Source organism: Dunckerocampus dactyliophorus, chromosome 12 (genome assembly GCF_027744805.1).
Source record: "Dunckerocampus dactyliophorus isolate RoL2022-P2 chromosome 12, RoL_Ddac_1.1, whole genome shotgun sequence".
Lineage (NCBI taxonomy): Eukaryota > Metazoa > Chordata > Actinopteri > Syngnathiformes > Syngnathidae > Dunckerocampus > Dunckerocampus dactyliophorus.
The window spans coordinates 5,394,448-5,416,603 of record NC_072830.1 but is presented as its reverse complement, the minus strand read 5'-3'; the positions used below and the strand labels follow the sequence as shown (position 1 = coordinate 5,416,603).

At 42.6% G+C, this 22,156-nt stretch overlaps 1 protein-coding gene across 13 annotated transcripts in view; it reads left to right on the top strand.

Annotated features, from left to right (window-relative positions):
- tenm4 (teneurin transmembrane protein 4) overlaps positions 1-22,156 on the top strand; it is a 251,591-nt gene that overhangs the window by 101,625 nt on the left and 127,810 nt on the right. For 5 of the 13 annotated variants that reach the window (XM_054794139.1, XM_054794138.1, XM_054794137.1 and 2 more), the window contains 4 exons: positions 7,273-7,528; positions 11,503-11,577; positions 11,771-11,869; positions 15,329-15,564. In XM_054794139.1, coding sequence (XP_054650114.1) covers positions 7,273-7,528; positions 11,503-11,577; positions 11,771-11,869; positions 15,329-15,564 — 666 coding nt within the window. The remainder of the gene's footprint in view (positions 1-7,272; positions 7,529-11,502; positions 11,578-11,770; positions 11,870-15,328; positions 15,565-22,156) is intronic. The other 8 variants (XM_054794148.1, XM_054794149.1, XM_054794147.1 and 5 more) reach the window with 3 other exon arrangements.

Below are 22,156 nucleotides of genomic sequence, written 5' to 3'. Positions count from 1 at the left end.
TCATGGACACAATCTCATGCATCGTCTCGTCGTGTGAGTTGGGTGTCTCGTATCACCCCTAGTAGTAGTAGTAGTAGTAGTAGTAGTAGTAGTAGTAGTGGTACCCTGCAAATGACGTGTGTTATGTTGAATGGTGATAGTAGTGGTAGTAGTAGTAGTAGTACTGATACTAGAGCCCTGCTGATACATCCGGCCGATTACGATATATCACTGATGAATCAGTATTGGTGAAAATGTAGCTGATATATAACTTTTTTTTTTGTTGTTGCTGCACTGAGATCTAGTCACTCTCCAACCCCCAGGACCCGTCAATCAGAACATTCTTGTTTTCACGCAAGCGCTTATTACAGCGCTTTAACATCGTATAAGTTGCTGTTAATTCACATGCCCACCATTATCTGAGACTGTACGCCGTTTTAAAGTGAAATGCAGAAATACTGTGCACAGCGTCCCACTTCATACTTCCGTGCAGGATTTCCAGGGGCTCATAAATTCACAAGTTCATGTCTTCATCCAAAACATTTAGTTCCAAGTAATGTACTTAGTTGCCATTTGATATACTGCATGTTTTGAAAGCAGCTACATTGTGACATAACATTTTTAGTCCCTCGTATTAAGTCCAGTAACGTGATGCACGGTTTGATTATTTCTTATTTTGTTTGTAATCAACTTTTTTTTTCCACTTTTTAATGTTTGCTTCTACATTTGTTTGCAAATATTCAGTGGCTGCAGATGGAACTTTTCAATAGCCAGTAAATATGACTAACTGATATTGGTAAGATGTTTTTGTGAATATCCATCCATCCATCATCCATCCATCCATCATCCATCCATCCATCCATCCATCCATCATCCATCCATCCATCATCCATCCATCCATCCATCCATCCATTTTCTATGCACTAACCTTTTATAAACTTCAAGTGTTAGCTGAAAAACACCTGACATTAGCCTATGTGTTATCACTTTCATCCCAGTGCAGCCACTTTTATTTTAAAATGCTCAACTATGGTATGAACTTGTAGGCTAATGAGCAAGATGCACTGATGTACTGTATATATTTACATTTGACAGGCAGAAGGGAAGCGTAAAGTGTGGAGACGTTACAACATCTGCGGTGTGCAAGTTAGCCAGGGCTCCAGCACCAGCAAAGCAAAGAACGCTACAAATTTGTGGCAAAAGTCAAAGTAAATCACAAAGAGGCATGTCCTTATGTTGACAGTCCTTATTTTCATTTGGCAGTCTTCTGCTTCTTTGTGTTGAATTGTATTTTGGGTATTATAAGAATTTACGTTCACGTACAGTATATATCCTGCATGTACCAATGCTCTTTTTTTTCATATATTGGCCGATATATCGGTTATCGGCCGATATATTGGATATCGGCTTTTTTTCAGCCCCCATTATCGGTATCGACCCCAAAAATCCCATATCGGTCGGGCTCTAAGTGATACCATGCTAAAGAAGTGCATTATGTTGAATGATGGTGATAGTAGTAGTCGTAGTAGTAATAGTGGTAGTAGTAGTGCTACTAAAAAATTGTATTATGTTGAATGATGATGATGGTAGCAGTAGGGGTACCCTACTAAAGAGGTGTGTTGTGTAGAACGGTGGTAGTGGTAGTAGTAGTACTACTAAAGAAGTGTATTATGTAGAATGGTGGTAGTAGTAGTGGTACTAAGGAAGTGTATGATGTTGAAGGATGTGTGAGAGAAGCGTGAGGAGGTGCGGAGGGATGCGTCTGAAGACAAATGAAGAGTTTGCATTGTTGGCTGTGAATAGTTTGCAGTATTATTTTGGCTTTTCTATCCCAGAGAGAAAGTTAGTGTGAAAGTTTGGTCTTTTGTGGCAGAGTCGCTGTGGTCTTTTCTTTCTGATAACTAATGAATCTCCTTTTCTTTTCACCTCAATAGACAAGCCTTCATTTATTTCAGCTGCCCTTTGGATGCTGAATGCAACGCATCTGTGACGCTGCCATTTGTCTTTTACCTTCTTTACTTTTTCTTGACACGGGAACGTGTGTATTTGAGCTCCGATGGGTTCATTTTGCTATGATGCGGTGTATTTGTTCAACATGAATGAGCATCAAGTGGTTACATTTACACCATACAGGGTGATTCTGATTCTGATTCTGATTCTGATTCTGACACAGCGTGTGTGAAAAGGAGCAGTCAGAAGCTGATCTTATTTCATCCTACCCCTTCTCCTTGTCTATTACGCATAATTCATTCACACCATAACTTTTACATGCTGACGCTGACAATATTCCACTTTGATCATTTGCATTTGGTTCACTTCCTGTGTGAAAAGAAAGGAGCGCGTAAAAAATATCAACAAGAAAATACGATTTCAAATAATACCAAACTTTGTACACATACTGAATAATGAATTATGCTAAGAAGTTATAAATATTTCAACAAAAAACTGCATTTCAACTTTATCATGTTGGTGAAAATGTCTATTCATTTTTTGCAATTTTTTTATGTTTTCCAAATATTTCCCGTTTTCTTCTTAAATAATTTTTGTCAATTTTCTTGCCCTAATATTATGACTTTATTCCTATAATATGTGACTTTATTCACGTAATATAATTTTGTCTTTTACCTCTACTTTACTTTTATTATGACAGTCACTCTATTTTACTTCTATTTTACCTTCATTTTAACGTTAACTTCATCTTTTACCGTCAAGCAAAAGTGTGATTTTTGCTTGAAAAACTAGCTATAAAATTATGTTAAAAAATTACAATAATTTTATAAGATATATTTATATACGTTTTATGTATATTATGTAATAATATACATTCTATAATAATACTAATTATATAAATTTGATAAACAAATAACTATAAAAAATAAATACAATTATTTAAAAATAGCTAAACAAATAAAACTTACAAGAAGAAAATTTAAGTAGTACTTTACAAATCAAAGAAGACAGTTGTTTAACAAGAATAAAGTCAAAATATGAAGAGAAGAAAGATGTAATCAACCAAGAAAAAGATTTATGAAAAACATGGCGATATTATGAGGAATATAGCAAATATAAGCAATATAACACAAAAAATATGTCATAAAATAAACAAATTTGTCATTTTTGGAAAGTTTGTATTAAGCAATCTTATAATGTTATAAGAATAATATCAAAATATTATGGGAAGTCATAATTACGAAAAAATGGCAGAAATGGGAAAACAGCTGTAATTTTAGGAGAAGAAAGTCAAAATATTAAGAGATAAAAATGGTATTCTAACCATAAAAAAGTCACAATTTTACGAGAATTAAACTCATATAACTAATATAATCATTTTAGTAGCATAAAGTTGAAATATAAAAAAGTCATAATATGCAAAATAAGCAAAATAATATAAAGTTGTAATTTTTGGAAAATTAGGTTGGGGAAAAAGTTAAATGAATGAAGTGAAAATATTATTAGAATTAAAGTCAGCATACCAGCATACGAAAAATAAAATGTAGAAAGATTATTCAAGAAGAAAGCTGAAATATTTCGGAAATTTAAGTGTGAAGTTGATATTAATGATATGCTTTTTCACCTATATGACAAAGCTAAGGTGCATTGAAATATAGTTCAGATAAATACACTGCTCAAAAAAATTAGAGGAACACTTCAAAAACACATCAGATCTAAACGGGGGGGAAAATGATGTTGAATATCTTTCCTGATAATAAGTGGGTGATGTATTAGTAACAAAATGATGCCACATCATTTGATAGAAATGAAAATGATCACCCTATAGAGGGGGGAAATCAAAGACACCCCAAAAATGAAAGTGAAAAAATGATGCAGCAGACTGGTCCATTTAGCTAAAATGTCATTGTAGCAACTCAAAATGATTCTCAGTAGTTTGTGTGGCCCCCACGTGATTGTACGCATGCCTGACAACGTCGGGGCATGCTCCTAATGAGACTACAGATAGTGCGCTGGGGGATCTCCTCCCAGATCTGGACCAGGGCATCCATGAGCTCCTGGACAGTCTGAGGAGCAACCTGGCGGATGGACCTAAACATAACGTCCCAGAGGTGTTCTATTGGGTTTAGGTCAGGTGAACGTGGGGGCCAGTCAATGGTATCAATACCTTCATCCTCCAGGAACTACCTGCATACACTAGCCACATGAGGTCGGGCACTGTCGTGGACCAGGAGGAACCCAGGTCCCACTGCACCAGCGTAGGTTCTGACAATGGGTCCAAGGATTTCATCCCGATACCTAATAGCAGTCAGGGTGCCGTTATCTAACCTGTAGAGGTCTGTGCGTCCTTCCAGGGATATGCCTCCCCAGACCATCACTGACTCACCACCAAACCGGTCATGCTGAATGATGTTGCAGGCAGCATAACGTTCTCCACGGCATCTCCAGACCCTTTCACGTCTGTCACATGTGCTCAGGTTAAACTTGCTCTCATCAGTGAAGAGCACAGGGCACCAGTGGTGTAGTTGCCAATTCTGGTGGTCTATGGCAAATGCCAATCGGGCTCTACGGTGCTGGGCAGTGAGCACAGGGCCCACTACAGGACGTCGGGCCCTCAGGCCACCCTCATGGAGCCTGTTTCTGATTGTTTGGTCAGAAACATTCACACCAGTGGCCTGCTGGAGGTCATTTTGTAGGGCTCTGGCAGTGCTCATCCTGTTCCTCCTTGCACAAAGGAGCAGATACCGATCCTGCTGAGGGTTGAAGGACCTTCTATGGCCCTGTCCAGCTCTCCTGGAGTAACTACCTGTCTCCTGGAATCTCCTCCATGCGTCCAGGCACCGCAGTGATGCCCTGGTCCAGATCTGGGAGGAGATCCCCCAGGACACCATCCGTAGTCTCATTAGGAGCATGCCCCGACGCTGTCAGGCATGCGTACAAGCACGTGGGGGCCACACAAACTACTGAGAATCATTTTGAGTTGCTACAATGACATTTTAGCTAAATGGACCAGTCTGCTGCATCATTTTTTCACTTTCATTTTTGGGGTGTCTTTGATTTTCCCCCTCTATAGGGTGATCATTTTCATTTCTATCAAATGATGTGGCATCATTTTGTTACTAATACATCACCCACTTATTATCAGGAAAGATATTCAAGATCATTTTTCCCCCAGTTTAGATCTGATGTGTTTTCCAAGTGTTCCTCAAATTTTTTTGAGCAGTTTTATATATGATTTTTCACGATGTGGCCCTGGCTTTGGGCAGCCCTGATGTCAGCGATATGTTGACCAGCCATGTGAAAAGTTGATTCTAGAGCCTGTAGAACGTAACGTAACGTAACGTAACGTAACGTAACGTAACGTAACGTAACGTAACGTAACGTAACGTAACGTAACGTAACGTAACGTAACGTAACAGTGGCACTCGTGTTGCGTGCGAGGTCATACAAAGTAAATACATGCAACTTCTGATCAGAGCGAGTGACTTTGAAGAAGTAAATAGTGTTTGCCCCGCATTTGCTTTGTTGTCAGGAAAGTAGCATTTGTTTATCCATGCTTACGTGTATAATGAGCATAATCTTATTAGCGTGGGTTTGGGCTCAGGTAGACTGGCGAGCAGCAGTGGAGGTCATCCCGAACTCACACTGGTCCGTTCCATCACCCCCCCACCCAGTCCCCACCTCGACACCGGAGCTAATTACCGGGGAAGCGCCGTGCGTCGAGCTGTGCAACCATCTGTCGGCGTGACGCGAGTGTGATATACAGTAGCGCTCCCTGCGAAACGCTCTCCGCCTGGGCTACCGACCATAAAATATGTGGCAGTGAAGCCGGTTGAAAGCGAGTGGGAGGGTAAATCAGCGCTTTGTGCACTTTTTGCAGATGGCCAATGAAAGATGCACGTTGGAATAAATGGAAATAAGACTGTCATTGGCTAGTTTATAGCTCGCCGCTTTTATCGTTAGCTTTGTTTGTTTGCGTATGTAAGTGTGCATGCGTCAAAAGGATTGAAAGAATGAAGACGCCAGATGACTAAATACTCTTTTACTGCTTGTTGTTTTTATCCTATTGCTCTCTTACCCTAACCTCACACATGCCATTGTTTCGCAGCACTAAATCATGGGAATTGGTGCGAAAAGTAGCTTGGACGTTAACTTGTTGTCATATCCGGTGTCAGTCAGCTAAGGCTAAAGCAAATTTGACAATAGAAATGGAAAGAAATAGAAAGTTAAAGCATAGAAAACCTGTTAACAACCATCTAAATATGCTTTTTAACATTATTAGAGCCCTCTAGACATGAAAAAACACCCCTATAGTCATCTTTACACTCCTATTACCCAATATAGTAGACATAATAAGAGAAAATAAGATATATTAGACATAGAAAACTTGTTTACGACCTTCTAGACAGATTCTGTAACATCATTAGAGCCCTCTAGACATGAAACAACACCCCTATAGTCACCTTTACACTCCAATTACCCAATATAGTAGACATAGTAAGAAAAAATAAGGTTTATTAGACATAGAAAACCTGTTTACGACCTTGTAAATATATATTTTTAACCTTAGAGCCCTCTAGACATGAAATAACACCCCTGTAGTCACCTTTACATTTCTATTACCCATGATAGTACCCATAACAAGACAAAATATGACATATAAGACATAACTAAGACTCATTCGCATGCGTGTTGCTGTAAATGTGTTCCGGTGCTAGGGGAGCAGAGTGGGAGTGGACAAGAAGTGCTGTCGTGGTTTCAGGGTTGAGTTTTAACTTGATGTGGTTTACAGCCACAACAGTAGCCCGTGTTAGAGATTATTGTGCCTGTTGTGAGATCATTCCAACCTGCAGTAAAAGCCTGTTGTCCCACCCATCAACTCTGGTGCTTGTGTGTCTCATCCAACATTACAATAACATTACTGACACCTAGTGACCAGTTACAATACTACATATCATCACATCATCTGTGAATGCATCTTCTGAATGCCTTAATTTTGTGTTTTACTTAATTTAGCAATATTTACGCTTGCAAATGTTTCATTTAGCCCCAAAAAATTTATTTGCTTCATTATGCATTTATTATTATTTTTTTTTACAAATAACAGGCCATGAAACAGCATGATTTGTGAATTAATATATTGTGGAAAAACTGTGATAGAATAAAGTACAAAGCAGTGAGGGATTACGGTATATGTGCCCTGTGTTTGGGTGCTGCCCATTCCAGGGTGAACCCCGCCTCTCACCAAAGGCAGCTGGGATAGGCTCCTGCTCATCCATGACCCTAATGAAAAGCTTCACTAAATTGCCTTTAAAAATCATTTGAATGTCTTTTCTCTTTTAGACGGCGTCTTTCAGAACCACCCTCGGCTGCGGACACCCCCTCTGCCACTGTCCCACTCGCACTCACCCAATCATCAGCACCATGCGGCCTCCATTAACTCCCTGAACCGAGGCAACTACACGCCACGGAGCAACCCCAGCCCCGCACCCACGGACAGCTCGGCCCCACCCGAGGGTCCGGCGGGCGGTGCCCAGGACCCGGTGGGCGGTGCCCAGGACAACTGGCTGCTCAACAGCAACATCCCGCTGGAAACCAGGTACGCGTGTGGCGGCAGGCTGACGTGTTTTAATGGCGTCTCTAACAAGGAGCCATGAAATGGAACATTCCTGCCAGGAGGCCAAGGCTGACGTTTGCAAGGAACAAGAGAAAAATGCTGCTTTTGGGCCTTGCTTTCATGTTGCCACGGCAACCCAGACAAGAATCTTTGTCATCACACCGGATGCTAAAAACGTTGTTCGTGTTAATCAGCGTTGCGTTGCGGTGCCCGCTCGGCAACGGGAGACCCTCGTGTGAAGTGCTGCTGTGGAGTGTCATTGGTGGTAATGTGTCTTATTACGCCTTGGAACCGAATCTTAAGAACAGCAAGAATAACAACCTCGCCTTGACTGACACCGCTAGAATATGTATTCCTGTGGTACTCCTGTAAATCATACTCTACCTTGACAGTATTTCACAAGTGTGAATACACCCCATTAAGCATTTCATTATATTATACAGGCAAAATTATCTTGCAACTCACTTTTGTTGGAATTCACGATTCCTCACAATGAACCGTAGCTACCCCAGCACCGGCGGCACTCATGTGGGCCCGGACCGTGACACTACCACCACTATTATTAACTATATACAAGACACAGTTATATTGCAATTTACTTGTGTTGGAAGTCACATTTCCCCTCAATGAACCGCAGCACCGGCAGCACTCATGTAGCTACAGACCATGACTCTGCCAGCACCAAGCTTGACCGTAGGCTTGACACAATTATCTTGCTACTCATTTGTGTTGACAGATATTTACACAATAACTCCCCTCAATGAATCACAGCTCCCCCAGTGCCTGTAGCACTCATGCAGCTTCCGATCGTGAAACTACCACCACCATGCTTAAATGTAAACAAGACACAATAATCTTGCAGCCCACTTCAGTTGGAATTCACATTTCCCCACAATGAACCGCAGCTCCCCCAGTGCCTGTAGTACTCGTGCAACCCCAGATTGTGAAACTACCACTACAATGCTTAACTGTAGACAGGACACTATGATCTTGCTACTCGCTTGTTTTGGAATTGACATTTCCCCTCAATGAACCGTATCTCCTCCAGTGTCTGCAGCACTCATGTAGCCCTGGACCATGACACAACCAGCACCATGCCTGACTGTAGGCGAGACACAATTGTGTTTCCAGATGCTTACAAAATAATTCCCCTCAACGAACGACAGCCCAGCACGAACGACAGCATGAGTCCTGCCCAGTGCCGGCAGGACTCATGCAGCCCCTAACCATCACACTTGGTATTTAGACAATCACTATGTTTACATGCAGTCAATATTCCGGTTTCTGAAACATTCGGAATAACCCGTTTACATGCACGACGTGAAAAAAAACCCCGCACAGACAATGTCTCGACGCACAGAAATCGTCATGATGCAATGCGCGTCATTTCCACTTCTTCTTCCTGCATCCAAACACAACAACAACACCGGCACGGCGGATAGCGCCTTTGCTGCGCTTTGGTGCTGGTACTGACCCACCACCAGTGCTCGACACTATTCTGTCTCACTTTCTTCATTATTGGAAGGCGAGAATGTGAAGAAATAGGAAGTGGAGCGCAGCTGTGCCATCCATATCCATGCTACATCCATCAGAGCCCCCCGGACACTTTTGAAGGTGCGTTCGTACAAACCCCAATAAGTTCTCGTTCACCTTCTCATAGATTTCACTAATGCCGTACTTTCTACCGCCAATAAAAGACATAATATTCCTGTCTTTCACCACTCTAACGAGGTGGCTTGTTTCCTCGTCGCTCCAAAAGTCTGGGATTTTGCATATAAGTATTTCCTGCCAAAGACACAAGAGTCCTTTTGATTAGAACATGTGCAGAACACGAATTAATGTTCCTTTCGATCAGGATATCCCGACAGGCGTATACATGATCCAATTTTCGGGTTAGAAAAGGAGTAACCCGGGGTAATATTTGGGTTTTTATAAACCCGAGCATATTCCATTTTTTCAAAAGGGTTATTGATGTTTACATGGCAGCCGGGTTTTTGCTAATATTCTGGTCACGATAGGGTTATCTGACTGCATGTAAACATACTCAATAATGGCTATGTGTTGATTGATCATTTTCGGTGGATAGTAAATCTATACTGCTATACAGTACAAGCTGTACATTGTAAGTACATTGTACATTGTATCCAACGTTCTGTAGTATTGCTTCTAAAAATGCTCGCTGAAATATGAAGGTTGTACTGACTTTCGTGTATGTCTTAAACAATCCGGCAGAAGCAGCCAAATAAGCCTTAGTTTCTATGGGTCGGTGGACTGTAATGATCGATCACACATCGTTAATCCCGCTCAGGTATTCCCAGCAGAACGCAAGCAGATGGAGATGAGAGCGAATCTGCTAAGAGTCGCCTCGACTGCCTCAGATCTCGTGTGCAGGTTGCGATAACGAAATGGAAAAGCCACGGTGGGAAACTTTGAATACACGTTAACTAACTAGCTGATAGCAGAAGAGACCTTGGAATCCTGATGAAATCTTCTGCGGGGGTCGCTCGCATTCCGTTCTTGCCAGTTATCCGTGGGTCCGTATGCCGCCTCCTTTCAGCCATTTTCCTCTGTCAGGTATGACTGCTCATTAAAAGTTAACATTCCCCCACCGGCACAAGACTTGAAAGGGCATCAAAAGCAGAACTTTTCTCTTGTAGCAGCCCGTCGCATGTGGATGGTCCATTCCGCCATTGTGTGGCTGGTATTTGCTTATGGAACACAGCAGCTGACGAGAACACTTTCAGTGTCTGCTCTTGTTCCGCTGAAGCAAACCTTCATTAAGCATGAAAGCATCGCTAGTGATAAGCTTGCTTTTGTGCTCGCTGTCCCTGCAAAGCAACAGGAGTGCTAAAGACTTGTCCCCTTTGTCCCCCGTATGCCCCATGTTGTCTGGGTCCACTGTGTTCCCTTTGTTCTGTGTGTCTTCCATGTTCTGTTGGACCCCTCAGCACCCCATTACCCCACGTACGTACTTCATGCTTTCATTTGTTTGTGTTGGGTTGGCCCCCTATGCACCCCACATGTCCTACATCTGCACCCTCCATTTGTCTCCAGTGTCTTTGATGTTCAGTTTGTCCCCTCCATACCTCGTCGCTCACCTTTATTCCATGTTCCGTACCCTCTATCTCCTTTGTCCCGAGGGTCTTCTATTGCTCCTCTGTCCCTAGTGTCATCCATGTGTTGGCCTTTCCTTTTTTCCCCATGTTCCCTCTACGCTGTGTGTACTGTGTACTCCTTCGTCTGCCACCATCAACCACTTCGCTTGATGTCCCCAAAGTTGGTGTCTTTCATTGCTGGTTTGTCGTCTACATATTCTGCATCCTTTGTGTTCCCTGTTTCATTGGTACCTGATGTGCCCCCCTACTCAATGCCCTTTTGTTTCTAGTGTCTCTTTGACCATCACATTCTTTGTTGCCTGTCGTCTGTGTTCCCTTTGTCCTTAGTGTCTTCCATGTTCCGTTGGTTCCCTGTGTACCCTATTACCCAGTGTTCCCTTTATCCCTAGTGTTTTGTCTGTTCCGTTACCCATTGTCCCTAAAGTCGCTGTGTCTTCCATGATGCCTTTGTTGACCATATACCTTATAACCCAAAACCTTTTTTCCTTTGTCCCTGTTGTCTTCCATGTTCCGTTAGACACATCTGTACCCCAATACTCTATGTCTCTCATGTTAAATTTGTCCAGTTTCTGTATTGTTCCATAATCCCAAGTGTTCCCTTTGTCCCCATTTTCTCTTGTTAGAGTTTCTTTATGATAACTTTCAATCAGTTTTGTTTTTTTCCAAGATTATCTGTGTAAATCAGCAAGTTTCCTTTTGATTATAGACAATATCTAACATAACCGAGTGCATGGAACACCTGTGATGCATTTAAAGCCAATGAAATACGTGTTAAGACAATGCTCCAGTTTCTTATTTACAAAGTGATGCATTGTTCTCTTCCAACCACGACCTTACAAGGAGCCAGAATACTCTAATGTTTATTAGAGAGGAGCAAGACGCTTGCAGAGAAGGGCAGGGCTCGTACAAAACCAGGTATGCCAGTGAGGGGAGTAATCCTACCTTTCTAGTAGTAGTAGTAGCTGTAGTAGTAGTAGTAGTAGTAGTTCCATGAGGTGTCTCTGTCCCACGCTGTCTGTCTTGTTGAGCGCACACTTGTTATTTCTTTGTGACTCCTGCACGCTCACCTCACGACTGGCTTCATATCCATCTCTCCACCTGTGTGTAGAAACATAGCAAAGCAGGCATTCCTAGAGACTTTACAGGACAACCTCATTGAGATGGACATACTGGCGTCCGCTCGCCACCAGGCCGCCTACAACGACGGGTAGGTTTGCATGTTTCTCCACTGTTGCGACGCCTGCGCTATGTTTCCATCATGGCATCCTCTGCTTTGTTTGTAGTGTGTGTTTGTGTGTGTGTGTGTGTGTGCGTGATTCTCAGCTCGAGTAAAGTCCGTCGTCCCCGTGTAGCCCTTTATCGGATAATGAACCATAATCGCCAACTTAAATGGATGCTCAAAACGGACCCGCATGTCCAATTGCTAGCAAGTGGGACGGCTTTATTTCTCCGAGCCAGTCAGCAAAGACAAATAATGTCCCCTGCAATGACACCCAGTGGAGTGCAGACCTCTGCCAAGGCAAAGAAGCCTCAAGGCAGACAGTGGTCAGTGTCTCCCTGCAGGGTTAGCGTCTTGTTTAATACAACGCCAGCGCTGTTCTTTTAAAAAACAGGCAGTAAATTGGAACACATTGAACATTTTTGTTGCTGCTGTTCCACCCCAGTTCTGTTGGAGGCAGCCTTTGCATTAAAACCTGGAAGCGAAATACCAAACCAAGACAACATAACGTCATGCACATTTATTCCAAACCCCAGAAAACTTCTATGTTCTCGCACCTTGTGCAAAAGTGACAACATGGGATCCTTTTTTAACTAAAATGTATATTCATGCTAACTGTAACCCCACCCCACCACCATGACCATTTACAACAAATGAAATAGGAATAAACTATTAGGATCATTTCTCTTCATACTCAAACTAATCGGTAACAATTTGGGATAGTGTGATAATTATCTACGCCATTGTGTACAATTGATTGTGTCTCAAAGAAACTGAAGCAAAATGACTTGCAGTACTTGGCTGCAACCAGCAGAGGCGCTGTTGATTCAGTTTACGTATGACAACAACAACAACAAAAAAAACATATTATGAATAAAAATGTTTGTCTAAGAATAAAAAGCATATACAGTGGAACCTTGGTTAGCATCTTTAATCTAATCCAACCCAAAACACGTTTTTGTATTTTTCAAATTCATATAAATGATGAATGAAAGGGATAAATGAGCATTTAAGGTTACTTTTACCTTCACTGAAAACATGATTGTTGACAACGACGCAATGTGGCAGCGAGAGCAACGCGGACACCACCTTCCTGTTTTGCCACGAGTTACTTGTTTCTCACCTCAAGTTTCTGCTTTTCTTTTCATCACGGCTGCAAAATAAGCCAAAATGGAGCCAAAGAAAGTTACAAGTGGAATAATTTTGATGAAAAAGGAATTCAAGAAATAACTCATAGCAATACACTAAGGTGGTGTCTGTAACCTTAACCCTTTAGGCGCCACAGTTTTTTTCAGTTTTGACATGACTATTTCAAAAGGTTGTAGCTTGAAAATGGCTAGCGATAAAGGGATACTGTAAATCAGAAAAATCGTCAGTATGACCCAAAGTTTGTGATGGGAGTCAATTTACTCATCCAATGTGCATTTTATACTGTCACCAGGCTCAGAATTTGTCAGATCCCTGTCTCCACGATACCAGCTCATCAAAATGTCTCATCCACTTGTGATGCTCTTCCTCATCTCTCAAGCAAACCCAGCCATCATTTACAGCAGGATCTTGAACACCACTGCTGCCTCAGCGGCTATTATTACTGCTATTATTACATAGATATCAAGTATCTGTCGATCTATCTATTATGCCTGTGAATATTGTCATTTGTCCAGGTCATTGTATTCTCAGGTCATATCTATCTTTTAGCAGTGTATTTTTTGCCAAGGAGTCTCCTGTGGATTGTACCGCGTACGTCGCTATTTTCAGGGGGTTTTTTTACATTCCCGCTACCCCCCCTTTCCATCAGCTGTGTTTTTGACAACCCACCACGTCCCCTCCTTCCACCCGAACATGGTCTAGCAAAGCATCGGCTCAAGTATGCTGCGTGTGGACTGTCATGGCGAGCCGGACTTTGAAGTCTATAAACTTCTAAAGTTTGCATATAAACGCCCACAAATGTTGCTCAGATTGAAGTTACAGATGTCCGCCATCTCCTGGTGTAGAGTATTAACCGCATGAGGCACCATATTTGCAACGAGTGCCTTGTTAAATTCAGCAATGTTGCTTGTCGCAATTGTGCGACTTCGGCGCTTAAAGGGTTAAGTGTTCATTGATCCCTTTCATTCATCATTTATATGGTAAATGATAAATGCTTTTTCACTGCTAGCGCGTTTACCAACTGATGATGCAGCATCAGGAGCAACTGAGGGTTCAGTATCTTGCCCAAGGACACTTAGACACGATCACGGGCGGACGGAGGATCAAACCCGCAACCTTCAGGTTGGGAGACGACCACACTAGCACCTGAGCCCCATATGCATTTACAATAGCTTGTACAACTATCATTGTAAAACTGTAAAAACGTGTTTTGCGTTGTGTGTCAGTCAAAAAAAAAAATCTGAATATTAAGAGAAAAAAGTGAAAATTTTATGAGAATAACATTGTGATATTTTGGGGAAATTTAACGTCATTTTAGCCGCATAAATTTAAAATATGTCTTTTTTTTGTTATTGTTTTTTTTTTTTACATTTTTTAAATTTTTTTATTTTTAATTTTGGAAAATTAGGTTGTGGAAAAAGCTTGAAAAAAAAATACCATGGCGACATAGACAGGTAACGAAGCTGACTTCCGCTTCCTGTTTCCATGTCTTAGCAAGCAAATAGCATGCTAACGAGGATGTTTTGTGATAAAAGTACAGTAAGAACACAGTTGGACGACAAGACGTGCGCCGTATTGTGCGCTAACCGGAGAACACGCGCGAACGGAGGCAAAATTTAGGCGTAACTTTTTGACGCCAACCGAAAAACAAGCTAACTGAGGTGGACACCAGCTGAGGTTCCACTGTAATCTCCGTGATTATGTAATGTCCGTGATGAATGAATGCTGCCGTACGACACGGCGCGTTCTCTAAAACAGTAAAGCAGCCCTTGGTAACGTCATCGGCTCGCATTCTTTTCTATTCATACCAAACATGGCTGCCTTAAGTGCTCATGATAGACCGCCATGTCCCGCCCCTGTACTTTAAAGCCACACATGCTGTCAGCCGCGCCCGTCATCACACATCGTAATGTGACATTTAATCACATCCATTGGGGGCCTCGCCTCTTGTAAATGTGTCTGCAAAAAGGCCTTGACAGCGGTGTGGCCGCCTCTGATGGCGACGCGGCCCATCTGTTCAGAGGGTGAATAAATCTGCTGGACCCTCCCCGCCGCCGCCTGGCCGGCCCAGACGCATGCTTCCCAGGAACCACTCTGAATACCTAAAAATGAACCAGCTAGTAGCATGAATTGGATTTGGTATCGATCCGCTGTTGCCGCTGAGCAAAAATCGAGAGTGCTTTATGGCCCGCCCTCATGTGGCAGCAGCGTTACCATGGCAACGGTGCAGCGTGTGCTTGGGAACACAGTTAGCTGTTAGCTATTCATGTGACCCTGAATTATGTCGCCTCCCTCCAGGCACTTCCTGTTCAAGCCCGGTGGAACCTCGCCCATGTATTGCACGACGTCTCCGGGGTACCCGCTGACCTCCAGCACGGTGTACTCGCCTCCCCCGCGACCCCTGCCCCGGAGCGCCTTCTCCCGGCCAGCCTTCAGCCTGAAGAAGCCCTACAAGCACTGCAACTGGAAATGCGCCGCCCTCAGCGCCATCCTCGTCTCCGTCACGCTGCTGTTCCTCCTGGCATACTTCATCGGTGAGTGCCACGCCCCCTCAGGCTCCACCCCCTCACCTACATGGCCTCCTTTGCACGTTTTAATATCACATTTGCGCATTTTAATACCGCAGATGGCTAGCATACACACCGAGTGCAAAAGAGTGTAGCTTCATGAGGAGAAATGCAAGGTACCATAGTAGTAGATGGCAATATGTCATATATATTTTATGTATTTTTATTCATTTTTCTTAAAAGTAATGCTCAAATCTCATCTTGTCTCGTTCCCGTAGACCCAATCTCGTGTATCGTCTCAGCTTGTGAGCTGAGTGTCCCGTGACACCCCTACCACATAACCATTGTAACCCGGCGGTATGCACCGTGATGGTCTTCAACGATGCACTGGGAGCTATAACATGTCTTGTTGTCTTTTGCAGAGCTACTGTATGCCTGTGTTGTTACCTTGCGTTTGTGTCCTAAATGCTACAGCGTCGTTGAATGTGATACAGTATGTGGCATCGACTGAATATTACATTGGACAAGTGCAGAGTTACAGTTTATATGTCAAACATGAATCAAGCACACAATAGCACTTTGTGGAGACACACACACAGCTCCTTAGCATTAAAGCTACACACACTAAACGCATGTTTAAACTCATTCACAGCATCAAGGCTAACACACTTCCAATGCACTATTGTGGCAGCGCTGACACTTGGTGAAAAATACGAGAATGTGGTGCCTTTGGAATGACGGCCAAGCTGAAGGCCAGTAGTCAAATCAGAGTCCCTAATGGGGGACATTTAATATTGTGTTGCCATGACAATGTTAAAGATGAGCTAGTGTGCATGAAGACACTGGAAACAGCTCTTTGTGTGATGCAGCGCAGTTGTAACAAAGCTTATTATCTTTGCAAAGGCATAACGTAAAATAATACGTATGCATGCTTGCAGTGCTGACATTGAAGGTGAACACACTCCAGCTCATTTACTGTACATCAGCGAGACAAATTAATTCTTTATTGAGGACATTTTGAATAGTTATTATGCCTTCGCAATCAGGGATGCTATCTTTTTCATTTCTGCTCTACCTTGAGGCCAAGCGCACTAAAATCTGCATTAATAGTCATCCATTCTTTTTAAAAATTCATTATTTTGTCAAAAGATTATTAGCTGCTTTCGGGGCTGGCGGTGATTAGAGATAATTCTGCAAGACTGGAAAAAAAGACTGAAAGTGGCTTTTGGGTTTAGCTGCTGGTGAGCTGGCCCGATGCCTTGCACGTCTTTATGCGTAATTACACCTCCCAATAGTCACAACATCCCCAGGTACGTCAAACAAGCCTCGCTCGCCCTGTGTCACCAATCAGCGGCCGTTTTTAATCAAAGCCTGATGAGAACATGCATTTGATTTCAAGTGCAGCTAATTGAGGAGGTTTGTAATTGGAGGACTGAAGGTGACATGTCTCATGAAGCCAATTAGGTCTGCTGACACACGCCGTGACCTGACACGCGCTTTTGTTTGCTCACACAACGCTTTTTTTTCCTTCTCCGCCAAAGAAAAAGTCACATTTCAGCAAAACACATAATAATAATAATAATATCAGAATAATGCACAGAAACATGACGCATTATATTAGGGGTGTGTCTGATAATTATCGGGCCGATATGAGGGAATTATGACATCATACCAATAAATCAGATAACATTAAAAATACCTGAGATAGCCGATAATTGAAAAAAAAAACGCTCCAATGAGGCGAGATTACCCGTACTGTGAAGGTGAGCAAATCAAGCGCTCCTTTTTTCTCCTGCCCGTGGCGTTAATGGCCTGTTGTAATTTCCCCCGAGCTCACTTGTGGACGCTCTACCAAATATTTCGCAATGAGGCGAAAAAAAACCCATCAAGCACACAAAAAAGCTTATCAGCCACCTGAAACACCAGCGCTGCAGTTTGAAAAGAGCAAAAGGTTTGCCAGAGACTTGCGGGGCGTCACACCGGCTGCTCAGAGCGTGTGCCTGAATACAGTGCACCTTGCTGGGCCACGCCAGGTGGCTCCCTCCGCTCTATACTCTGGTTCTCCTGATAGTAGTGATGTGGTAGTAATGTCATGATATTTGATTAGGACAAATCAGCAGGTACAGTTGGTCACATCCTAATTTGTTCCAGTCCTTCTTACCTCCAGGTGTGCACAAACTACACTTAAATCTCAATTTTAAAAAAGTTATCGTTTATTGGTATCATATTGGTCTTCAGAAGCAGACAGTTATCAGTGTCGGTTTGAAAAAAATATATATTGTGCATCTCTAAATATCATTTCCTACGGGAGAAATTGCCTTGGGTTTTGTACGTTTTGGTTTTCGTCCAAACTTTTTGGAAGGAATGAAAAATGAAAACGGAGGTTCTGCTGTATGTCTTTATATCTTTACATTTCATTTGCGTCCATGTTCATGTGGAAGCAGCCATGCTTGGGCGGTGACATTTGGATGCGATGTTACATTTTCACGCTACGCATTTTCCCTTTGATGATTGGAGCCGCTGAGGTGAGCCGTCACGTTCTCTCTTCAAGTGTCGTCACATGAGACGACGGCGGCTCAAGGATGCTGTGGCGGAGGAGCGCCGTCAAGGAGTCTTTGTGCCACAGTGTCCGTGTTGCGTGTAATTGGCACACGGTATGACCCGACTTCCTGCCGAGGAGCGAGTGAAAGGAGGCCACGACATGTGCTCAGAAACTCTTGATGGGTCAGCGGCTTGTCTCCGTCATCTCATTACAAGTGTCTTGTTAGTCCTACAAGCCTCCTCCTGGTGGCATTGCAGAGTTTGTAAAAAAACAAAAAACAAATAGGGCGTCTGTTGGCTGGCTGGGGTCCAGTCCTCTGCATGTGACAGATATGAGACGTAAATCTTTAAAGATGGGAGGACTCGTTTGCCATCCCGGGCCTCGGGGACAGATGGGATGAAGAATGGGCCCCGCAAAGACGCCATTAGTAGGACACTTGGAACGACACACACACACAACCCCGCCTGGTGACTTTGGGAAGTGTGTTCTCCCAGCGACACACTTTTCCTCGTCTCGGCCCTCCGAGTTGAAGCACAAATCAAAAGAAGCACCTTTGTGCATCTTCCACCCTGACAAACAACGCCACAGAGTCTTCTGTTTGTTGATTGGCTGTCACTGTCACTCACAAAGTCATTTCTGTCCATTTTAACTATGGAAGGTTTCCACTATTGGATTCTATAGGGCAGTGGTCCTCAACCCCCGGGCCGCGGGTCATTTGGTACCGGGCCACACAGAAAGAAAAAATTATTTCCATTATTTCATTTTTTTTTTATGTTTTATTTTGAAAGGTGGCCGGATTCTCTCTGTTACATCCGTCCCACTTGACGCATGTCCATAGTGCGTGTGCTAACTTTCTCTCGTCGCACAGATAGACTACTACTGTATTTTCACCATTTTTCTTTCACCTCATATTTGGTGCCAAATGCTGATACTATGTGTGAATACATAAAGGTAAGTTTTGATGACTTATTGAGTGCTAATGCGCACATTTGTCTGAAGTTAATTCATGCTAGCACACTGCCTTTTACCACACATGTCAAACAGCCATGTAATCATCTTTCTGGAAAAACTTGGCTGGAACTTGAACTGGTGGATGGTGGGTCGCCATTCATTTTGTGCTTTTAATTTGTTATTCATGTCTTAGTTTTACACAATACATAATAAATAAGATCAATTAGATCGCTATAATGTACGAACCCCCCCCCCCATTCCTGTCCACGGGAGATTTGTGGCACCACAAGCCGGTCCGTGGGTCAAAAAAGTTGGGGACCACTGGTGTAGGGTATCACAAAAATAATGTCACTGCACTGAACCCTTACTGGAATAAGACGACAGAACTCTCTTCTTGTGAATTTTCTTCTCGTAATTTTGACTTTATTCCCATAATAGTTTTAACTTCTTCCCAGTATTTGTTTTTATTACTTTTTGGTTGGTTTGTTGTAGTTGTGAACTACACTCTGAATGTTTTATCTACATGTTGGAAAAAAAAAAAGAAGAAGAAGAATATTTTGACTTTATTCTCGTAACATCAGAACTTTTCCCACAACCTAATTTTCTAAAAAATGACGACTACTTACTACTACTTTGATTTTATTCTCGTAAAACATGATAGCTTTTATTGCAACCTATTTGGCTAAAAATGACAACTGTGTTTGTTGTGTTTGTTTCTCATAATATTACAATTTAAAATGATGCTTCTAAAATTACATTATTTATCTTCATAATATTAGGATGTTATTATTGTAAAATTTCAAAGTCTTTCTCTTAAAATTTTGACTTTATTCTTGTAAAATTACTGCTGTTTTTTCCATTTTTGCTGGTTTTTATTTTATTTTATTTTTTTTTTAGTTCCCATGTTAAATTATATTTTTAGAATGTGCCGCGGGCAAATAAAAAAAGCATCCACAGTCTGCAAATAGCCCCCGGCCACACTTTGGATACCCCTGCTTTGTGAAACAAAGTAAAAAAAAAAGGGCGTTTGGGGGGGATAAGAAGACACTCATGGAAAAACATAAAGACGCCCGATGATGCCCCTCTTCTACTCCTGAAGTGTTGCACACAAAAGGCTGAAAATGTGTGAAAACATGCTCCCTGACTGTGTTACCTGTGCTCTTATTTTTATGACCAAAACACCACAAGGTGGCGCTGCTATTAAATCTCAAAGTTTGATAAGTCTTGAAATTCAGAGGTCAATGCACACTATGAAATCTGTACCACATGTAATCTCTCGTTTATCACGGTTAATTGGTTGCATACTTGATCGTGATAAGTGAATTTCCGCGTTGTAGGATTGCTTATTTATAAATGGAATGTTTTGGTAATTGGAGCATAGAAAACCTCTTTATGATCTTCTAAATATGGTTTTTAACATTATCAGAGCCCTCTAGACATGATATAACACCCCTATGGTTGCCCTTACACTCATATTACCCAATATAGTAGACATAATGAGAATATAAGACATAAATACGACTTGTGCGCATGTGTGTTGCTGTAAATGTGATCCCTAGGGGAGCTGAGTGGGTGGGGGACAGAAAGTGATGGCGGTTAAGCGTTGAGCTTTAGCTAGGCGTGGGTTACAGCCGCAACAGCAGCCGAGTTAGGGATTATTGTGCCTATTGTGAGATCATTTGTATGGTATGTATGGTGCTTGTGTGCCTCAGCCAACATTACAGTAACATTACAGACACCGAGTGACCAGCGTACCATACTACATATCACCACTCTTCTACTCCTGAAGCTCTGCACACAGAAGGGTGAAAATGTGTGAAAACATTCACCCCTACTGTGTTACCTGTGCTATTATTTTTCCGACAAATGGACCACATGGGGGCGCTGTTATTAAACCCTGAAGTTAGTTCACGTACAGTTGTACGCATAATGACTACTTCCTTTGCAGACTTCATTTCCTGTGAATTTGTGATGCTTATTTAATGCTAGTGTTTATTTTAGCACATTTAATGTAAATGAATGAATGTGATTTTGAAGTACTGAGAGGATGAAGTACTAATAAAAGGTAAAATAAATGAAATGTGTGCTTATTAGTTGAAGAGCTTAAGAGAAGCAGCAAACAAATAAAATGACTCTATTGCGTTTCCAGGCCTTTTTCTGCTGACTGCTGAATTCCAAGGGTTTTTTTTTTTTGCCTTAGTAAGCTCGTCTTGTCCATTCTGGTATTGGTGATCTGTCACCCCCACCCCCTTCTTCGTTCCACCTCTGTGCCACCACAGTGGCCATTGTAGCGGAGGACATTTCTTTTGTCGACCTTGTAAAATATCAGCGTGAGTTCACATTGAAATACCCTTTGTGTCTCCCTGCTGTGTTGCCTTTCTCCCTTTTCAGCCCCAGTCTTGTAGGTGTGGGGGCAATGGGGGGTAATCAGCTTGGAGCAATGGGAAGGCAGTATGGGAGGGTAACGGGGGTGGGGGTGTTGGGGTCCATGCCAAAGTAGGGAGCCAGATGTTGTCGCTCGAGGTCAGCGTGGCATTCAGATGCTACAGCTCAGCGGAATTCGCCGTTAACCATCAAAGCGTGTGTTTACTTCCTGTTTACCAGACAGGAATGCTTTTCACATTTTAGTCACATTGAGGATGAGAAATTTGGATGATATCTTCATCCAGTATTCCATTCAGAGTTCCAGGAATGTTGGAGCCTATCCCCACTAACTTCAACTCACCATTTCCTTGTAAGGCCATACTGCACAGACATTAAATGGGAAAGTCCATCCATCCATCCATCCATCCATCCATCCATCTTCTTCTGCTTATCTGAGGTTGGGTAGCAGCCTCTCCCCAGCTACCTCATCCAGCTCCTGCTGGCGGATTCCCAGACAGTGTTCCCAGGCCAGTTGACATAGTCTCTCTAACGTGTTCTGGGTCTTCCCCGAGGCCTCCTACTGTATGTCCTCTGGGCTTCCCTGCCTAAGCTGCTGCCCCAGCGACCCGACATTGGATAAGTGGAAGAAGATGGATGGATGGTTGGACTTTCACACTGTTTAAATTGTGCATTACTGCACCGTCTGCACTGTACTGTATCGTCATTGGCCGGCTTTTCAGTTGTCGTTCATGCCATCACTGG